The sequence below is a fragment of the Amborella trichopoda genome, chromosome 11 (genome assembly GCF_054954075.1).
Source record: "Amborella trichopoda isolate Santa Cruz 75 chromosome 11, AtrichopodaSantaCruz75HAP2 v2.0, whole genome shotgun sequence".
NCBI lineage: Eukaryota > Viridiplantae > Streptophyta > Magnoliopsida > Amborellales > Amborellaceae > Amborella > Amborella trichopoda.
Genome location: NC_142346.1, coordinates 10,834,893 through 10,854,783, shown reverse-complemented (window position 1 = coordinate 10,854,783; position 19,891 = coordinate 10,834,893). Strand labels below are relative to the sequence as shown.

The 19,891-nt window shown below is 38.4% G+C and overlaps 1 protein-coding gene across 6 annotated transcripts in view; it reads left to right on the top strand.

Annotated features, from left to right (window-relative positions):
* Positions 1 to 19,891, top strand: part of LOC18444497 (pentatricopeptide (PPR) repeat-containing protein) — a 39,396-nt gene that overhangs the window by 14,674 nt on the left and 4,831 nt on the right. For all 6 annotated transcript variants that reach the window (XM_020673710.2, XM_088852468.1, XM_011628886.3 and 3 more), the window contains exons 6-9: positions 9,395 to 9,454; positions 15,239 to 15,667; positions 16,056 to 16,351; positions 18,073 to 18,202. In XM_020673710.2, coding sequence (XP_020529369.1) covers positions 9,395 to 9,454; positions 15,239 to 15,667; positions 16,056 to 16,351; positions 18,073 to 18,202 — 915 coding nt within the window. The remainder of the gene's footprint in view (positions 1 to 9,394; positions 9,455 to 15,238; positions 15,668 to 16,055; positions 16,352 to 18,072; positions 18,203 to 19,891) is intronic.

The window sequence follows — 19,891 nt, the reverse complement described above, 5'->3', positions numbered from 1 at the left end:
TGAGAAATGAAGACTCAAAGGGGTATTTATAGGCTTCTAACTCTTAAGTGTAGATGTACTTCTAGATTGATGAATCTTGCCCTCTATGTCATCATCTAATGACTACAAAGAGAGGTTTGATCCTAGCTCACCATCCACCATGATGCCATCAAGATGTGTGGTATGGATTTAAACACCTTTATCCTTCTTTAATTCACTCCAAAGTTTCTTGTTATTAAAATACCAATGCTCTTTACATTTAATTAAACCAAAATCAAGATGGAGGGTATACCCTTTTGATAATTTGATAAATCCAGCCAAAAATAAATCTCAAAAGTTCCCTATATTTTATAAAAGCATATGCTAATGAAATCATGCCATATAAGCTAGGTGGTTAATTGTACATATACCATATATCCTTAGGGTTAGGCTTGTAATTACAAACCCTATAACCCTTCTAGAAACCTCTACACGTGCACAAATCCCTTGCTTTAAGCTTTAAACATGAGCTAAAATCATTTTTCCAAAATCACATTATTTCATAAAATTTCAAAATTCAATGCCATTCACTTACACCAACATATCTCCCCTTGGAGGGTTGATGTCATCGCCATGTCATCCTCCATGTGGGGTGATGTGGGACCCCCCTAGGCCTCTATGTGGACACCCATTGAACATTTGGGTGTCCCGTGTGGGTCCGGTGGGACTGTCCTTATTTGTCATTTTTCATAAACAATTTTGAAAAATGCATTTTCTTGCTCAAACAAATCCAGAAAACATCCCAAAAATCCACTAAGATCGATTTTAATGATTTTCCATCAAAATGAATTATTTTGATATTGTGTAAAAACAATTACAAGGGGAAATTAGATCCGTGAAGTTGAATTATGAATCGGAGCACTCCACTCGGCTAGACCCTGAATCCAAAGGTACCTTCTCGGTATGACGCAACAGAGACCTACAATGTATAATTAGGGGCTTATGATCTTAGCCTATCAAAGCCAAACCGGTGAGTGGCCCCGAATCCCCAAGTATAAGTGGATTTCAGGTGCACCCCTTAGAGGGCATGCACAGACATGGTGCGAGGGTCCTCGCTCGGTACATGTGCATACCTCTTACCAGTGGATCCTTAGAAAAGCGGCTTCCCATGCATGGCGACTGCATATGCACATACTTGAGAAGGTTCTAAGAGTCAGGGATTTAGGTCCATGCCCTCTATTGGCCCTGACCTTCCCGTACAGAGCTATTTTGTTATCGAGCTCATATTATATAATTACATAAACACATAAATCATATTGCCCTGGCCCATCACACAGTCGTGAGGCATAGACATAATAACAGACCTTGACTAAGAGTAACCCTCAACCCTCCAATACCTCTCATGGGGCAGATTTTGAAGGGGACATGTGACTGGACTTTGGGAACAATGACGGGCGAAAATATTTGTGCTTTCACTTTCTCGTTATTTCGAATTTCCCATAGAGCCTAATTGCTTCAGACTCCTCAAGCTTCAAAACTTCGTGTCTTAGTTATATTGGGACACTTCAATATCTCTTTACTACTCTCTCCAAGTCTAATTCCTAACATGTTGGCCCGCATGCGGACATACAGGCATCCTCTGCACTGGATATTACATGTCCATTTCCTGCTACCACCACCTAACTTTGGAACTTCGCCAATTCATATCTCCACAATTGGTTGGCAGCAGGCTCTTCGGCATTGTCATAATCAAAACTCGATACTAGCATATTATCAAACTTTGCTGCTGTGTCCAGTGCAAAGTGCAAACAGGTTATCGATCTTGATTGCTGTTTCTGTTGTGAACAGGTCAAATGGGGACCTATAAGGACCATCCCAACTAATCCCAAACCCAGAAGCATAGACTAACTGTCAAACTAACAAAGAAAGATAATCCATGTGCCAATTTGTTGCATGTGGTCGTACAGAAACTAATACTTGTAACATTAGAACAAAGCTCCTCCAAGGCATCCTTAAGGACATCATTCCAAATTGCTGGGTAACAAACTTCTTCCTATATCTTCTTCAGCCTCTCGCTAAGTGCATAGATGTGATGCCTCATGCATCTTGTAATTTCCCACATCATCATTAGGTCCTTTGTGCACTCCTTAAACGGCTAGTATAACCTTTCTAGGTCGGCTATCAATTCTTCCATCTTAATAACCCAAGTCGGCCCAATCTCCTTCTGCAAATACGATTTCCGTCTTCAAAATCACCATCATGGCATAACACTAGGAAAGTGAATGACATTATAAAACAGAATGCAAGATTTATCTTGCTTAATATCTCCTTTGCAGAGAACTGCAATCTGGTTGCCATAGCCCTTGGACCTTTTACAATGAAAATGCTGAACAATACAAAATGTTTTTAGAATCTAGACTATCCTAACATAGTGAACATCTACAAATCATAGCAAACAATCGACTACCATCTCATCAATTGCCTGCCCCTATCAAGCCCAAACTCCAGTCCCTAGTGGAGAGTGAAGGTGGAATAGCATACATAAAAAAGTCAGGCCTGTAAACAACGTAATTCCCAAATAGAACATGGCACCAATTCCACAACAGCCTATGCTGTGCAATCTAAATGTGCAACCAAACTTCTATGCCTGCCAATGGTGTTTTGGTTGGTTTGTTCTTCATATATGAACCCATGTTATTCACAGTTTGTCCAAGTGTCTGTAAACCTTACAATCCTGTCTTTGCTATAAGTTTTTTCCACCCGTTCTATTTTACAGAGTAACGAGATCTTTTAAGTGAAATACATTAGTCATTTAAGTTGCAGTAATTCTTGCCTAGAAACAGTATTTGATGAAAGAAGTGGCTATGCAGAATTCAATGCTAAAAAATAAAAAATAATTTTTTTTCTCATTTCCTTCTATTAATCAATATGAATTCCACTTACTAGTGCCACAAAACACTGCTGTAAATACGAAAACAAAACCCTAAATACAATCTAGGACCTTTTCTTTTATTGCTAAATTAAATAGACACAATCCAAGAATGAAATTCAAGCTTCCACTAACAATTTTAATACATGTAATGTTCTTGAAATTCAACAAAATATGCAAATATAACTGAAAAATAAAAGATCACAGCCGGGATGACTTACTTGAATGTACTTCGGGTCACCCCCATTAGCACTTAGTTTCTTGATCCATGGTTCACTTTAATCCTATTAGTCTTGTTGAATTTTCAGAGCTGGCATTAGGCAATACCTCTCATACTAGGGCTTTTAGAGAACATAAAATACAGTTGGGATTTATTGGAACCCCTTTTAGAACAATTGGGGCCCTAACTAGGGTTAGGCATTTCACCCCTCTTTTTCTTATGGGTGGCGTGCCACCTAGAGAGAGAGAGAGAGAATGAGTAGAGAGAGTGGGGCGTGGAGGAGAGAGAAATAAAGAGAGAGAGCGGCTTGGGAATTTGTGTAGAGACTGGAGGGGTCCCTTCCTTATATTGGCCTCAACCCCCTAGGTATTCCTATTCAATTTTGACTCGCCTTGACCACTAGAAATTTAGGAAACGTTTGAGGTGAGAGAGAATTAAATTTGAGCCATCCATCTTAAAATCAGTCATCATGACTTAAAGAAGAATATTAGGAACTTTATCCCCTTGATATTTATCATATCCATTTCTCGTCTAATTAGGATTAGACCAAGCTAAAAGCCTTCTAGAACTTCCTTATTTATCTCTTTAAAATTGTAGAAGTCAAAATAATATGTTTTGGCCAAAACTAACTCCCACAAAATAAGCACATACAATCTTTTCTTTTTAAAAGATTTTCTAACTTAAAACATATTTAACTAAATTAAATTTCTAAAATAGGAAAGGAGAGGGGCATGCCACCCTTATGGGTGACATGTGGGCCCCATGGGCCCCACCCATGGGGTGTGGCACACATGTGGGGCTAGATCCAAGGGGCCCACATGTGCCCCTACACATTGTATATTTTTAGAAATACCCTTTTTAAGAAATTTACAGCAGAAATTAATTTTAAAAAATATTTTGTGATTTTTTTTTAAATTCATATAAATATTTATATTACAGAAAATAAAATATCTAGAAGTAGATTGGTACAAATGGTTCAAAATAAGTGATTGGAAGGGCACTGTACCCGACTTAGTGACGGTGATCCACCTCTATATTCTCCAACCAATCCAACGAAACCTATGATCCACAGTCTCATGCAGGGGTTCATGATTGATGTGTCAAAGCTGGCTAATAAACAGTGGAACCATGATCGCAAAATGTGGATTATAGTTCCCCCTCTTTAAGAGCAAATCAAGACTATGTCACTATAGTGTAGGGGGGACTCTCTCTATGCACATGTAGATGTATCCCTTTTCAGGGTTGCTTCCCAATAATACGGCTCTCAAATTTACGTGCCGGACAGAAGTTTGTTGATGATTTAGTCTTTGCTCTTACAGGCCTACATCCGCACAAGAAACCATATAACTCTTCTGTATTAGAATTCATTTATGGGCATCTCTCCGAATAAGAAACCATATACAGGCCTACATCCACACATAAGAAACCATATACAGCCCTACATCCACACATAAGAAACCATGGGTATGGCTTTTGGCCATAAGCCATGTAAAACTCAGTTAGTCAAACAACACACATTCCTATTGAAGTACATAATCCATTATAAATGTTAGTTACATGTTCTCACGGCCTTTAAAGGCCATAAACCGTAACCGTAACATTTAAAGTTAAAATTAACAACCAACAAATGAAAACCATGTGTTGATAGGCTAAGAAAAAAGAGTCCAACATCAAGATAAGCAAGGAAAAGGCTGAGAATAGTCCATTGACGATAACCAAATGAAATAAGCACCAATAAAAAACTATGACTTGCCTTAGTCGGATCGCTGAGGTATATAGGCTCCCAGCTTCAGTTTCAATTGGCCAATGGGGTCAGGTGAGTGAGAGATGGCTCCATTGGAGTAATGGAGTGGTAAGGGGATGAAAGTGTGTAGGATTGGCTTCTTTTTATACAAGGCCTCAGTCCCCTACAATTCATTGAGTAGAGAAGGAAATCTCCCTATATGTTCTAGAAAGATTGTAAAATCCTATAGTTTTACTGACTAGCTTGTGGACCACTCGACCTATGGGTGGTTACAACATCAGCATAGTCCTTAGCAATGCTCCAAGGACTTCATAGTCCAGTGATACGACTACTTGGGCGAAAGGGTTAATTTGCAAAGAAATGCATGTTCTATTAAGCTTGGTATTTGGTGAATCTATTTGTTTAACCAATTATATAATTTGCATAGCTGTTTGATTGCATAATTTAAGTGTCATGCACACAAGTAACCTCTACTTAGTTCAATACTGAATTTGGTACACACAATATCACAACCAACGATATTTGGTCCAAACATGATAATACAATTGCTTAGTAGATATCGTGTACCTGCTCTATTATCCTTACCTCAATTTTCCCCTGGTTAACTCACATGGAAACCCTCAATTATGATAGCAATTTCACATTAGGATATAGATGTTCATAATTATGCTATCAAGCTTGCAAGCATTGTCGAGTACATCCATACTAATATGACTTATGCCCTCTTCATATGTTATTGTGGGGAATCATCAGTTATACTAGATACACTATTCTACTTAAGATGCCTGTTTGTCCATCATATCCTGCAAGAAGAACCATTGGTTTTCTTGGGATTTCACAAGAGCATTGTGAAATTTTTTGTCTCTTTACAAAGTTGGAGTCTTCCTTCGTAGAGTACTTATAAAGAAGACGTCCTTGCATTTTGAAGGGTAAAGATATATTCCTATTTCATTAATTCTTTGTAGTCACTTTTCAATTAAACTAAGGAATTTCAGTCATTTGACACCTTTGTAAATTTCTAAATTATAAAAATTTTATTGTAAATTATGTTAATAACCATAAGGTAATTGACAATTGAATTCCTTCAAATTAATTAGAAATACTGCTTATGAGTGACACTTGGGACCAGTGTTTCTGGACTTGGCCAAGTTACTCTCCCATGCCTTAAAGGCGAGGTGAGTTAAGCCTGAGTCTAGTGTACACAGGGAGGTGTATAGTGTGGGTGATGATAAAAATTTATGATAAAATTTGTTCAAAGTTTTTACTTCTAAACCTATATTACTCCCTTTTCTTTATCCAAATCAATATATCTTCGATCGTTTCGGATCAAAACTTGTGATTTAGGGTTTATTCATCGATTTTTGGTGAAAAATAGCTGTATTTTAACAATGATGCCTAAACAGGGATTTCTCTCTCACTTTTGATTCAAATACATCGAAATCTGGTGCTATTTATTCGTGATCAGCCCTCTACATCATCCATAAATTTATTTGTTGGATGAAAGGCTACTGATTGAGATATCTGGCCTGAAAAATCTTGGTTTTAGTGAGAAAACAGTTGTTCAGAAGAAAACTTATTCAATCCACTATTCTGTCAATTTCTTCCTTATTTGTTGCCCAAATCTGTTTAAAATTGGTTCTATTTGATTGTGATTCAATTGCCTTCAATAATCACATAATTTCTTGTTTGATTAATGGCTGTAAAATGAGATTTTTGGCTTGAAAGTTCGTGGTTTTTTGAGAAAAAAACAGTAGTTTTCCATACCCTACGTTTTTTTGGTGCCAAAGTTTTGTGAGAAAAAATTCATATTTAATATAATCTCGATTTTTCTGATTTTTAAGCATCTTTTCCAACATTTTCTGGCTTTGTTCCAGCATAAATATATTGAGCGAGTTGAAGTAACTCCATTTGGACTCGCCCGAGAAACTCGAGTCGGGTCATTGGCGAGTATCTGGCCCGAGTCGATTTCTGAAGAACTCTTTGGTACTACTATTGCATGGATTTCTAAGATTCGATGTGTCGGGTTCATGAAATAGGTTGTTTTGTCAAAGAAAAGTTTCTAATTTTTGTGCCCAAGTAAGCCCCAAATTCGTTTTAAGATGCTAAAGTCCCTCTTAACTGGCCCTGAGCCTGCAATATTTTCCTACATTACGTATTGGTGCATTCAATTGAAGGAATAATTTTTAAGCGAATATTTATATATGAGTTTTTTTTTGCGTATGGTATCATTTTGAATTGGTTTCCAGCGGATTATCCTAACATACGCGAGCTTATTACCATAGTTTAAAAGATATAGCTGCGTTTTCTGTGAACATGAGCAACAAACAGCCTAAAAGCTAATGCTCTTCAAAGCTATACAAGATGTTTTAACTAATGCACGTGAGGACATGAATATATGTGATTGAGTTTACATTGAGATATATGGAGGAGTACAATTACTTGGAAGATACCTGGACAAAATGCCTAGCGTGTGATTAGTTCGATTGCTCTTTTAGCCTTCTATTACTCCAATCTTGATATATTACCAAGAAGCATGCCTGTTTGCTTCTTTGAAAAGAAAGAAATGAAAAAAAGAAGAAAAGAAAATGAAGTCCTTTTTTACTTTACCATGTTCTTCTTTAGAGCTAGGATCAGTCTTTTGTACGCGAGGATGATGTGCTTCTTGGTTTCTGAAGTATTTTTCTGTATTAGTTCTTTGGTGAATTCATTGCAATGTTTTGCATTCCTATGTTATTGTCAAATGACATGCAATTGAAGTTTTTGAAAATCGTTTAAATTAGAAGTCATGTAACCTACAACAGTGACGAAAGCTGGTCAAGAAAGGGTTTTTAATTAATGATTTTAAGACTGGATCAGAGCTGCTGGTTCGAACCACTAAGTGGTGAAGCCATAGGTATTCCTTTTGGTTTGACTACCCACACATCCTCCCCCCCGCCCCCCCCAACCACCAAAAACAAGGAAAAAAAGAAAAAAAAGAAAGAAAAACAGGAATATCCATCCAACTGGCGTTGAACCAGTGGTCATGGCCAGTCCAATCCCTGGACTGGCTGTCCACCTGTTCAGAACCTAGCATTTAGGTGAACCTCCGGCAACTTTCCGAGCTTTCACAAGTAAAAAAACTTAGCAACATTTAAAAAGGTTTTGGTGTCTTATCGCTTTCACAAGTAAAATAGTTTTATTTCTCAAATAATAGCAATTCGGTTGTTTCTTTCATTCATTCTAAAGAGTTTTGTTGCTTTTGTACTAAATGTTGTGAGTACTTGCTTATTTTGTGGATTTTTGTGCATTTTTTGTATATAAATGACTATTTTCTCGGTTTTTATTTTCAGTTACCTGTCTTATTTTATTTCCATTATTTATTGCTCCAATTGAAATATGGAGATTGTTCACATTTGGAGGTTGTTCCCTGGTTTTAATTTTGTGTAATTTCAGGGTTTTTTTTTTCTTAATTTGATAAGGAAAATTGATTTTTTATTTTTATTTTTTGAAATTGTTAACTGTTGTATTAAGGGTGGAAAGAGGTATACCTTGTATCTACGAGAACACCCACAAATCGGGCTTCTTGTCAAAAACATGGGCTAGACCAAAAGCCCTATACAAAAAATGAGTGGGGCTTATAAAAGTGCCCAATACAGAAGATGTACCTGAGGAGCAAGTATTCCAAAAAATCCTAATCACAGAAAACTAAAAAGAGGGACCTAAAGAAATATCGAAATCCTCAGTCGTTTAATGGTCCTCGACTTGAGCCGCTGTGCCTTCCTTTGTCAGACAGTCCGCCAGGGCGTTTGATTCCCTCCAGATATGCCTTCATAAGACGGCCGTACCCTTGCAGATGTGCAAAATCTCATCATAAATCGGCACAAGGTACCAAGGGGAAATCTCATCATAAATTGCCTGATTAATTACTAAATACCTCTGTTGAAAACAGTGAACCATGGAAATTTATTTTTTGTTCCTAATAATTTTCTGATTTTTCTAGTTATTTTAGATTTTCTTTTTTCCATATTTTTTTTATCTATTTTTCAAACTTTTTGTATTTTACCTTTTTTTAATATTTGTATTTATGGTCTGTCTAGTTGGTCAATCAGTCTAGTCTGGATGGTCTTGCTGAACGAATGACCTCACCGATTTGACCTCTATTCTGGTCTGGGCACCATTTTGCACAAAGAACAAGACTACTTGAAGTAGCTTCTTATAAAAAGCTGATGGGTGGTGGTTATTCAAGTGTCCTGCACTTGGCAAACTTCGCATTGTGTATGACAATGAGCCTGCAGTGTTATCTCATTGAAGATATACCGTGAAAGGAAGTGAATCAGGGGGCTTTAGTCCCTAATTTTCTGCAAATTCATTCCAGATTTCTGCTATTGCCTAGATCTGTTTAACTGTTTCCCGAGTATTCTTTGTTGAAATGGTAGATTTTGCCGAATATCCTATTAATTGTTTTGCGCAAATGTCATGCTTTGTCTCCTTTTCGAGTATAATACATCAGAACGGTGCCGTGGCTTGACTTGCCCTTTATTTTTTGCTTGCAATTTCTCTGCAGGAGTGTGGGTTTTCACCATCAATTATCAGCTATGGCTGTCTTATTAATCTGTACACAAAGGTAAAACATTCTTGGCATTCTAGCTTTTTTTCGCCTTTTAGATTGAAATGTTTTGCTGTTTCGAGTTTTCATTTGTGCTCTTCTTTGTATAAAAAGCAATTCGGCTCTATTATTTATAAGCTGATGTATATGAGGAATTCCAGACCTAAATGCCTGAAGCTAACTGATAATTGTTGTGAGTTAGTAAAAAAAAAAAAAGAATAATTAATGTTGGAGTGTTGGTTACATTTTGGTGCTCCAATGTTCCTTATCATGAGCCATCCTTAGTAAACGGAATATTAGAAATGTCCACAAACATTTGGCCAAACTATATTATAGTGAACAGTATGGGGGTCCAGTGTCCCTTATTTACAGGCCATCCTTATAGAACCCAATACTAGAATATCTACTAAAACCAAATACTGCAATATCTACTAAAATATCTCTCTAAAAGAAGGCTTAAGTACTGTTATGCCTCTCTCTAAAAGGGATTACCAAAATATCTTTCTACAAATGGGATTTTATCTCTCTCTAGAAAGAGGGGTAAGGCCCTCTCTCTAGGAACAAGAGCTCTTCACCCCACGCCCACTTTGTCCCTCCTATTCGACAAAATATGCAGCCCACCTCACCAATCCTCAGCCAACAACAACCACCTCTCTGTTCAAATCTTTCTCCCATTGTGCGCTGTGACCCTAGAGGTTACTCGTATCATGTAAAAGACGGCTGTTGACAGGCCATGGCCAGCCTGCGGGCTTTCAGGCTGGCTTTGGGCTGCATGTTAAGGCCTGCGGATGGGCTGTGCCGGGCTTGGGAGGCCAGAAATTTTCAGGCCGGGGCTGGATCAGCACTAGCCTGGCATGAATTGTTTTCCAGTTTGTATATTACATAGAATAAAAAATCTTCTTTTCCCATTCTTGTATAGGGCCGTTCCCTGCCCAGCACGATTTCTTCAGGCCTGGGCCTGACTCGGGGCTTGTTATCATGAATTTGGGCCCTGGATGGCCTCAGGCCCGAACCTCGCCTGTTAAAGCCTGATCTAAAAGGCATAAGTTGTAGTGTCTTAAATATCCTCAGATTAGCCTTTCTACATGCAAGACTATATTCTCTCTCCAGAGATTGATTTCACAACACTCACACTAGTGATATTTTGAAGGGAGAGAATGGCGCACAAAGAGCTTTTGAAATTTTCAGCTTTTCAAGTGAAGCTGCAGGAATTGAGCATGATTCTTTCACCAATAGTCAAATTTTGATGATTATGGCAAATAATGGGAAGAACGGGAGATTTGTTGATGTGTGTATGATAGGGAGAGGAGAGGAGTGAGTCAAAGCATCTCTACTGCAGATATCTTGATTGGAATTTATGGTGGTTTAGAGAGAGAGAGAGAGAGAGAGAGAGAGAGAGAGTGGGTTCAGAGCGATATGTTGGTTTGGTAGAAAAATGGGGGATGGGGCTTTGTCCCACACCTATTATTAGAAAGAGAGGCAAAAGGTGAGGAGAGCTATAAAATGGTCTTGACTTTAGCATATCAAGTCACTGTTTTAACAAAGCTACAAAATCTGGCCAAACCGGGCCGGGCCTGGCCTGGCCCTAGCCCATAATGATTATTTCAGGCCCGAGTTGGGCTTGGCTCAGCTAAACAATTTCGGGCCTTGGACTAGAAGAGGCCCTCCTAGTCCGTTGGGAGCATTAAATACCTCGTCATGAGTGAATAAAATTCCTGGATAGAACGATCGCACTGTCTAGCTGCCCAAACTTCAAGCTCAATATTATACTCTGAGCAGTCTTAGACAACACAGAGTATGTGCAAGTAGTCCTATGCTTCTTTGGCTGCAAAAATTGGTGAGTGGACTATACTGGAGAGATTCACTGTGTTGACAATATGTTGGCATTTGTAACATGCCACTCATATGATAGGTTTCTTAACTGACTCATCTATGTAGCCCCATAAGCCTTTTCTGGAGAGGAAATTTATCATAAAAATGACCATGATTTGTAGTTTGAGCCATCAAGTTTGATGGCAATGGGATGTTACTATGCCATCGCAGCCAGGGAACAATATGATGCCCGACATGTATGTAGACTTGATTAAGGAATTTTTGTGGAGAATAGAAGGTGAAAAACTTAAGTAACAACATATATATGAAAGAACTTGAAACTGATGATTGAAACCCAGATCCAGAAAATAAGCCCAAATGGGCCAAGTTAACCCTAGCTGAATGAGGCTATTCGTTCTAAAAGTGAAATGGATAAAATTCGTGAATGACCCCGAGATTGATCTTCGATCCCCAAATTTCTAGATACCCTAGCTCTAAATCCCAAATTATGGTCCAATTATGCAAGATTGACATGGATTTAGGGGAGCACTCTTGTGTGCAAGTGTGATAGTTTCAGGGAACAAAATTACAAAACCGATCAGTTAACACTAAATCTAGAAGAAATTGGAAACCCTAGATCGAAGCCCCCAAAATATGGCAAGAATAAGAGGTATAACTATCAATTAACAGAGGCGAACAATTTGTATTTGCATAAGATACAGATTTGAAGATCAAGGAGAAATCGAGAGGAACTCTAAACCCTCACTCTAAAAATCAAACTACGAAAAGGCAAACTTACTATTGATCTTAAGGGGAGAGCAGAGCCTGAAAAAAAGTGAAAGTTTGGTGATGTTGAGATCTGATAAGTCTCTCCAAGCTTTTGGCATAAAAACTTAGAAAAACTTGAAACCTTAAGTTGCTTTTCTACCATGTTAACTTGGAGAAGAAGAAAAGTCTCTCTACAATGCTTGAGAGCTGAAAGAAAATGATGGGTTTGTATACAATAAAACAATTTATCTTCGTTACAAGGAGGCTCCTAGCCATTAGATGTCAAATTGGATGGCTTGAGGTGTACACAAAGTTTGAGAATTTTTTTTTGAACTTTGAGTGTGGCCAATGACACACTCATAGCCACCCGATTTGAAATTTGATAGGCAAAGTGTGACCTCCTTGTATAAAAAATAAGTGATCTCTTTGTATACTTTTCCCTTAATGATTCTAGTGGTGTAGAACTTATGCATATATATATATATATATATATATATATATATCTATAGGAACAAAAATTGACTAAAATACCCCTAATGAGGGGAACAGCCTAAACTACCGTCTAACAATATACAATAAGAGATTAATACAAGTATTCTTAAGAGATACACGTAGCCATCTTTCCTCCATGTCAAGACCCCCCCCTCCTATGTTGTTCGGTTGCTAGGAACTTTGTCTTTCCAGCCATCTTTCCTTCTGTGATTTTTCTGGCAATTAATCACCTGTGGGCCCTCCTTGATGCTCTCTTTGAGTTCACCTAGTGGAGACTGTCTTCTTGACGAAGGTTGAGGGTGGAAATGTTGAAGGGTTGGGGTCATTGCAACGCTCAATTCAAACTAGATAATTCAGCTTTAGCAATTAGCAATAACTAGTTGAATGGAACTGCGATCGATGCCAGATTCAAGGTCTCAGGGAAGATTTAGATGACACACAAGCTAAGAATCCTTACTGAAAACCTTTCTACCATCAGGAAACCCCAGCAGATTTCACTGATCCCTCTAAAAGCTCTAAAATCCCAACCATATAGAGGGATTTCATGGATTTTAATCCAAAACTTTCCAGGTCTCGTTGCACCTAGGTTTGGCTGCCATGGTTACAGTTGCAAAGCAGCTTCATGAAAGGTCAGCCAAGAGAATGTCAAGGCCGGCAATGCATCTTACTGGGATGCAGACTGAGAAAGGATAGATTAATAGACCCATCATACACCAACCTGGTTGTTACTTTTTATTGTGATCAGATTTTCTTTGCCCATGTCTTAATCCCCTTAAGATGATGAGGGTCGTCAGCAACAGTGCCTCTCTCATGGCGGATACATTCTGCCACCGAAATGCTTCAGAGATTTGAAAGGATAGAGAGGCTGAGGAAGAGTTTGACACTGTAATGGTTAGAGGGACTACATGTATAGCGCTATTGTGATGGATTTCTGTGGTCTTTGAGGAATAGGATCCTTAGAACCCCTCACTTGCCGGTTGTAACTTGCTTGATCTGCCCTGAGGACTGAACATTGAATTGTTGATGGGGAGGTTGAGGAAGACTAGGGGACATTGGGATGTTTATTGTCCGAGTGGGATGGAGGGGCCTGCAGGTTGCAATTTGGAGTTGGCTGATTATGGCAATATGGGTGGATGTAGACCAGATAAACGTCATAATTTTTGGCAAAGGAGTTATCCTTCTGGATTAGATTGAAGGAATCTGCTTCATTGTCCAAGATTAGGTCAGGGATCAAGGTGGGAGGAAGTGCTGGTTGAATGGGGGCTTGGTGGAAGGGAGGGAGATGGAAAAGGATCCTGTAGATATGGGTAGAGGCTGATATATATGGGGTGCTCTATGGAGGAGAGTGGGGTGTGGGGGTGGGAGTGAACGGTAAACGGAGGATATGGGTCAGACAATTTTTGTTATTTGAAACAACTTTTGTTATTTGCATCAACTTTTGTTAGTCGATGTTACTTTTGTTACTTGAGCTACCTTGAGAATGTATGGTGGGCTGCAACCGACAAGACAATTTCTCTTAGGGTGCTTAGGAACCTTCATGTAACCACCAATAGTATTTTAGTTTGAGACTGGGGTGCTCCCTGAGTACAAGGTTCTTGCGGTTAAGATCACTTTTATTAAGCTATGTTGCATGGCTTGGTGTCCCACACGGGTACTGGGTGTTGGATTCCTCATGTTATGGAGAGGAAGATTCAATGACATGGCTATATTATGATGAGACAACTAAGTCCAACAACGTTTTACTAATATCATATTTCATTATAAGTAGCAAGAAATTATAAATTATAACTTAATCAGCTCTGTAGATTATTTTTAAATTCCATGAACATTTTTGAAAATACTTGCATCTACTCAAATAAAAAAGAAGATCAGGTCTCTCAAATGATGTAGTTGGTTGTTAATAAACAAGTAGAAGAATCCAAAAGAATCCGAATCTGAATGTGTGTAAACGCGTATCCGAATGGGTATGGCACCCATGTGACATGGTTGGCAAGCAATATAATTGGAAAAGGCAGCAGTGATGTTCCTGAGTATTACTTCTTGAGTTTGTTGAAACACTAGCAAGCTATAAATGAATCCAAAAGAATCTGAATCTGTATGTGTCTCAGTGTGTATCTGACAGGGGTACAACACCCAAACAGAAGAATCATAGTTAGCAGCGATGCTCTTGTATACTACTTCTTGAGTTTGTTGAAACACTAACAAGTTACTCTGAATAAATAATGTCGGTATTCCTTGGGGATTCAGTCCTTTTTAACTAATGTAGCATCTTTCAATAGGATGGACATGACAGTTGATATACAATTAATTCATGCCAGATTTTTTGTTGAATGGGCATGAAGCCCTTGGTAAGTTTACTTGTATGGGACTATCAGTTAACCTGTAACTCTTGAAATTTTTAGAGCTTTTAAAGTCTTTGGGAGAGTGACTGCAATGCTGTGATGTAGCGTTTGTTTTGTTATCATACAAAGTGAAATTGTTTGGACTTTCAAAATAGGATGACATTCCTTATCTCTCCTCTCTGCAATATTTCCACAATGAAATTGATAATTTTTCTGTTTCTTTCTTTCTTTTTTTCTTCTTCTTGTTCGTCTTTTTGTGTAAACAGAGGTTCTTTAGTTCTTTGGAAGCTTTGCTAAAGGCCATTACCTGATTTCTTATATTTTCTACTATTAAAATACCCATCTGCCGTTTCATCCAACATAATGCCAATTCTATTTCCACTTTCAGTTGGGCAAGGTTTCTAAAGCACTGGAAGTGAGCAAAACCATGGAATCTTCTGGTATAGTGCATAACAGCAAAACATATTCAATGTTGATAAGTGGCTTTGTACAGCTAAATGATTGTGCAAGTGCCTTCGCCATATTTGAAGACATGATAAAAGCGGGCTTGAAGCCTGATGTGATCCTATACAATATTATTGTTAACGCATTTTGTAAGATGGGTAACATGGATAGGGCAATTCGTATCATTGAGGAAATGAAAAAGGCGAGGCACAGACCTTCATCTCGAACATTTACACCAATAATATATGGATTTGCAAAAGTTGGAGATATGAAAAGAGCAATAGAGACTGTTGATATGATGAGGCATTGTGGATGCATTCCAACTGTCGAGACTTTTAATGTACTTATCCTTGGCTTGGTTCAAAAGAAGCAGGTACTTAGTGCCATAATTGCCTTTCCTAACCCTCACTCTCTCTCTCTCTCTCTCTCTCTCTCTCTCTCCCCCTCCCCGCCTCTCTTCCCCCACATGCATGCGTGCACACAAATTTGCTAACTCACACAAATTTACCCTTGCGATCTTTTATTTCGTTGAATGTTAACTTGGAATTGGTGAGAATGGAACTCTGGATGTTGTGCTGTGGCACCTGTCACTCTGATCACCTCTGCCTAGAGTATGTTCTCTGGTCCTTGATATCAATTGTGAAACATGGCGTGTAGAGCTTGCAGAGATGGTTTCATTCCATTAGGTCACTGCCCTTGATCGCTACCTCCCACAATGTCAATATATTTTTTTTTTCACTCTCATTTGTTACATTATGCAGATGGAGAAGGCTGTCGCAATGATAGATGAGATGTCTCTGGCTGGGCTGACTCCTAATGAGCATACTTACACAACGATCATGCAAGGTTATGCATCCCTTGGTGAAACTCGTAAAGCCTTTGAGTATTTTACAAAAATCAAAGAGGAGGGATTGAAACTCGATGTCTTTTCATATGAGGCATTACTTAAGGCATGTTGCAAGTCAGGCCGTATGCAGAGTGCCCTAGCAGTCACAAAGGAAATGAGTGCCCAAAAGATTCCAAGGAACACATTTGTCTACAATATATTGATCGATGGGTAAACACCTGCCATATAGATTAAGAATCTCTTGAATGCCATTTGTTTTTTCTTTCAAGGTTCTAGGATCTATTGCATTGCTTTTAAGAAATGTGTGTCACTAACTCCTCTTTAGAGCCTGCAATCTTTGTTGTATTTTTTTCAACTGAACAGCGTCTTGTAGACCATACCTGATGGTCTGTGGTACTACTGAACAAACATGCTTTCATATCTTTACAATTTTCTCAGTTTTGTGAAATGGCAGTTTTAGTATCTCCTCTTTTCTTTCTGTTACTTGTAGCAGTTGTCGCATTTGAGTTTTACTTTCCCTGCTTCATCTTCGCTCCTTTAGTTATGCCAATAACAGAATTTTCATATTCTGGGCGTTAGTGCAAACATAGACTCGTTTGCAGGCATGCATATGATTTCAAGGTTCAAAGATGCTGACTTGGATAGGCCACTGACAGACCTCGTGGTAAGTTGATGTGGGAATCGATTGCAGACTCAATGAGTCTCACCAATTGTTTCAGAATTAGTAAATGCTGGAACGTGCTAAAAATTGGAATCTCTATAAAAATTTACCAAAATGTGAAAGAATCGAATAAACTAAGAACTACATTCCCCCACCCCCAACTCTCTCTTCCCCCACCCCCCAATACCTTCAATAAAGGGGTTAAAGATGACCTTTGTGAATCTAAAATTGTCTCACTTTGAAATGTGAATGTCATCGTTGAGGATGGAGAACATTAGCCTTTTGAGATGTCTTTTCAAGATTGCTTGACCTTTAACTTTGTAGTCTCCCTTTACTTGCTGTATTTTTTCCTGCAGATGCACTAAGATTTTGTTTGGATGGTGTATAAGTTGTGGATAGTGCGACTTTATATGTGGGCCCCATTCTATGTGGCATTTGGTGCAGGCCAATAGCTACATGATATTTTTTTCTCTTTTCTTTTTTGAACCTCCCAACAGCTATAGGATATTGGCTCTGCTTTTATGGAAAACACCGCTTATTAGCAGGAGTCGCAAAACCACAAAAGTGTGCTTTGCCTCCAGTGCTGATAACACGGTCTGGTGCTTGAGTTATACACCACATCCAGAAAGTTCCTAAAGATTGATTTTTACATTTGCTACTTATGGATGTGGTTTATCTTTATATCTCGCTTGCATTTCCCAAATTTATACTTTTGAAACCTTTGCCTATTTGCTGCTAGTTCCTCTTTTAGTGTCTGAGGACTGCTTTCTTTTATTTGTAACCTACATTTCTTTTCCATATCCTAGATATCCAATAAGGGTATGGATATGGGACCTGCATGCAGAGAATAGGGATATGACTTGGCATTTCTGAAAATCCAGAGCATGGATATAGATACAAGTATCCTATCAACACGTGTAAATATTTGTTTTAGCTTGCAAGTGTCCTAGCATTATCTAGTATCTGTTTCAGTGGTAGACATGGTAGGACACCAGAATGTTAGAGCATATACAAGTATCCATGCAACATAGTTCTTGTCAATTCTGTTCATCATAATTGATTATGAGATTGCCAGTATTCATGTGGTTAAGTTCCCTCAGTGCTTACATGCGTGCTAGTTGATCTCTGTATACTATTTGTGGAAGCAAACAATGAACATGCCTTTTGAACTTGTGCTCCTGAGTCAGTTGCTTCTGTTGTGATTTCTTCTTCTCATTTTATGTTCTGCCCTTCATCTAACATTTTTGCCTATTTATCTTTCAATCTGCAGATGGGCTCGGAGAGGTGATGTGTGGGAAGCTGCGGATTTGATACAACAAATGAAGCAAGAAGGGGTTAATCCCGATATTCATACATACACATCATTTGTGCATGCTTGTAGCAAGGCTGGAGATATGCAGGTAGACTCATCATTATACTTAACATTTGGTGATTAGCTAGCCGAGCTCCTGCTAGTTTAAACTTTGATATCCCAAAGTGGAGTACTCTAGGATAGTTGAACAATGCTAGGGGGAGTGAGTGATGTATTTCTACTTGGAGGGATTTTTGAACCAAAGAGGAAACTCAATGATGCTGCTGCTATTTCCATTGATAGAAAAGCCCAAGATTTTTAGTTATGAAGTCCAGTACAGTAATGATTTTAGAAAATTAAAATGAGAAACAAATTTATTGAAGGTATCGGGGGGCTCCAGGCCGCCCAGCGCCTAGGCGGGCGCCAAGAACATGGGAGGCCTAGTAGATTTTTTATTTTTTTTGGGTTTTTTTTCTCTAAAATAGCCTCTAATAGGTTTTAGGTTTCAAATGAACCCAAAACCCACAATTTACCCCTTTAGTATAAAAAATGATAAAAAAATACCCTCTAAGAGCCATATTTCCTCCCTTGGGCGGGGCGCAGGCCCTAGGCGGCCGCCTAGGCGGGTTCCTAGGCACCTAGGCGGACGTCCAGGGATATCCGCCTAGTTTGGCCAACTAGGCCTGGGTGATCCGCCCAGACCTTCTCGGGATCGCCCAGGCCGTTTCGGCCACCTAGGCGGCCGTCTTGGCGCTAGGTGGTCCCCTTTTTAAAACTTCGGTTCTACCTGATACCTCTTTGCCCGTTCCTTTCTTTTTGTGTTTTAATTAACTCAAATATCTTCTGGAACCTTCTTACATGGGGCAACATCCCCCTAATACCGGCAAAGTATTTCTTGATCTGATAATAATCCCCATTAGTATCTTTTTTTCAATAATTACACGATATATAATTTTTGTTCATTCGGATTCAGGTTAGAACTATACTTCCTACCTCAATTACCACTTCTTAAAGAACCTGGACAAGACATTTCCATATAACAAGGCTCATTTTCTTGAGTTTTTAGTTTTACCAAATTCAAACATTATTTTCTAATAGCTTCAGGAACCTTTTTATAACAAGCAGAATTCCCTTTAATACTAGCAAAGTGGTTTTTGAACCGGTTTACGCTTGTTATCTTTTTCACAAAAATTACACCTTATACAATTGTTATCATTTGGATTTGGGTTATAACCATAATTCCAACCTAGATCACCGCTTTTAGAAGTACCATAAAATGACTTATCTAATGACAAAGCTCCTTTTGTTCCTTTTTGTGTTATACCGTCTTGATAGTTACAAGAACTTTTTTACAGGGAGCAACATCCCTCTAATACCAGTAAGGTATTTTTTTGTACTTGTTTATATCCCATTAGCATATTTTTCGCAATAATTATGTCTTATGCAAATTTATTTATTTGGATTTGGTTTATAAACCAACCTAGATTACCATTTCTAGAAGAACCCGAAGGAGATATTGAAATAACAAATAAAATTTTAAATATGAAGATTCTTAACTAACCTTTTTGCTCGATGTTTGAGATGTTTGTCAACCTCCAAAGCCAAAGCACACTAGTAGCTTCTAAAATTGATAAAATTTAATCTAAAACAAAAAAGATGATGTTTGGATCAATTTTTTAAAACTATAAATCAATGTTCTAAAACGTGACTCAGCCAAGGTACTTGGACCTTGGCCCGAGTTACTCGGCCAAATTCGAGTAACTTGCCCTAGTCGTGTACATTTCTGAAAAATGGGAGA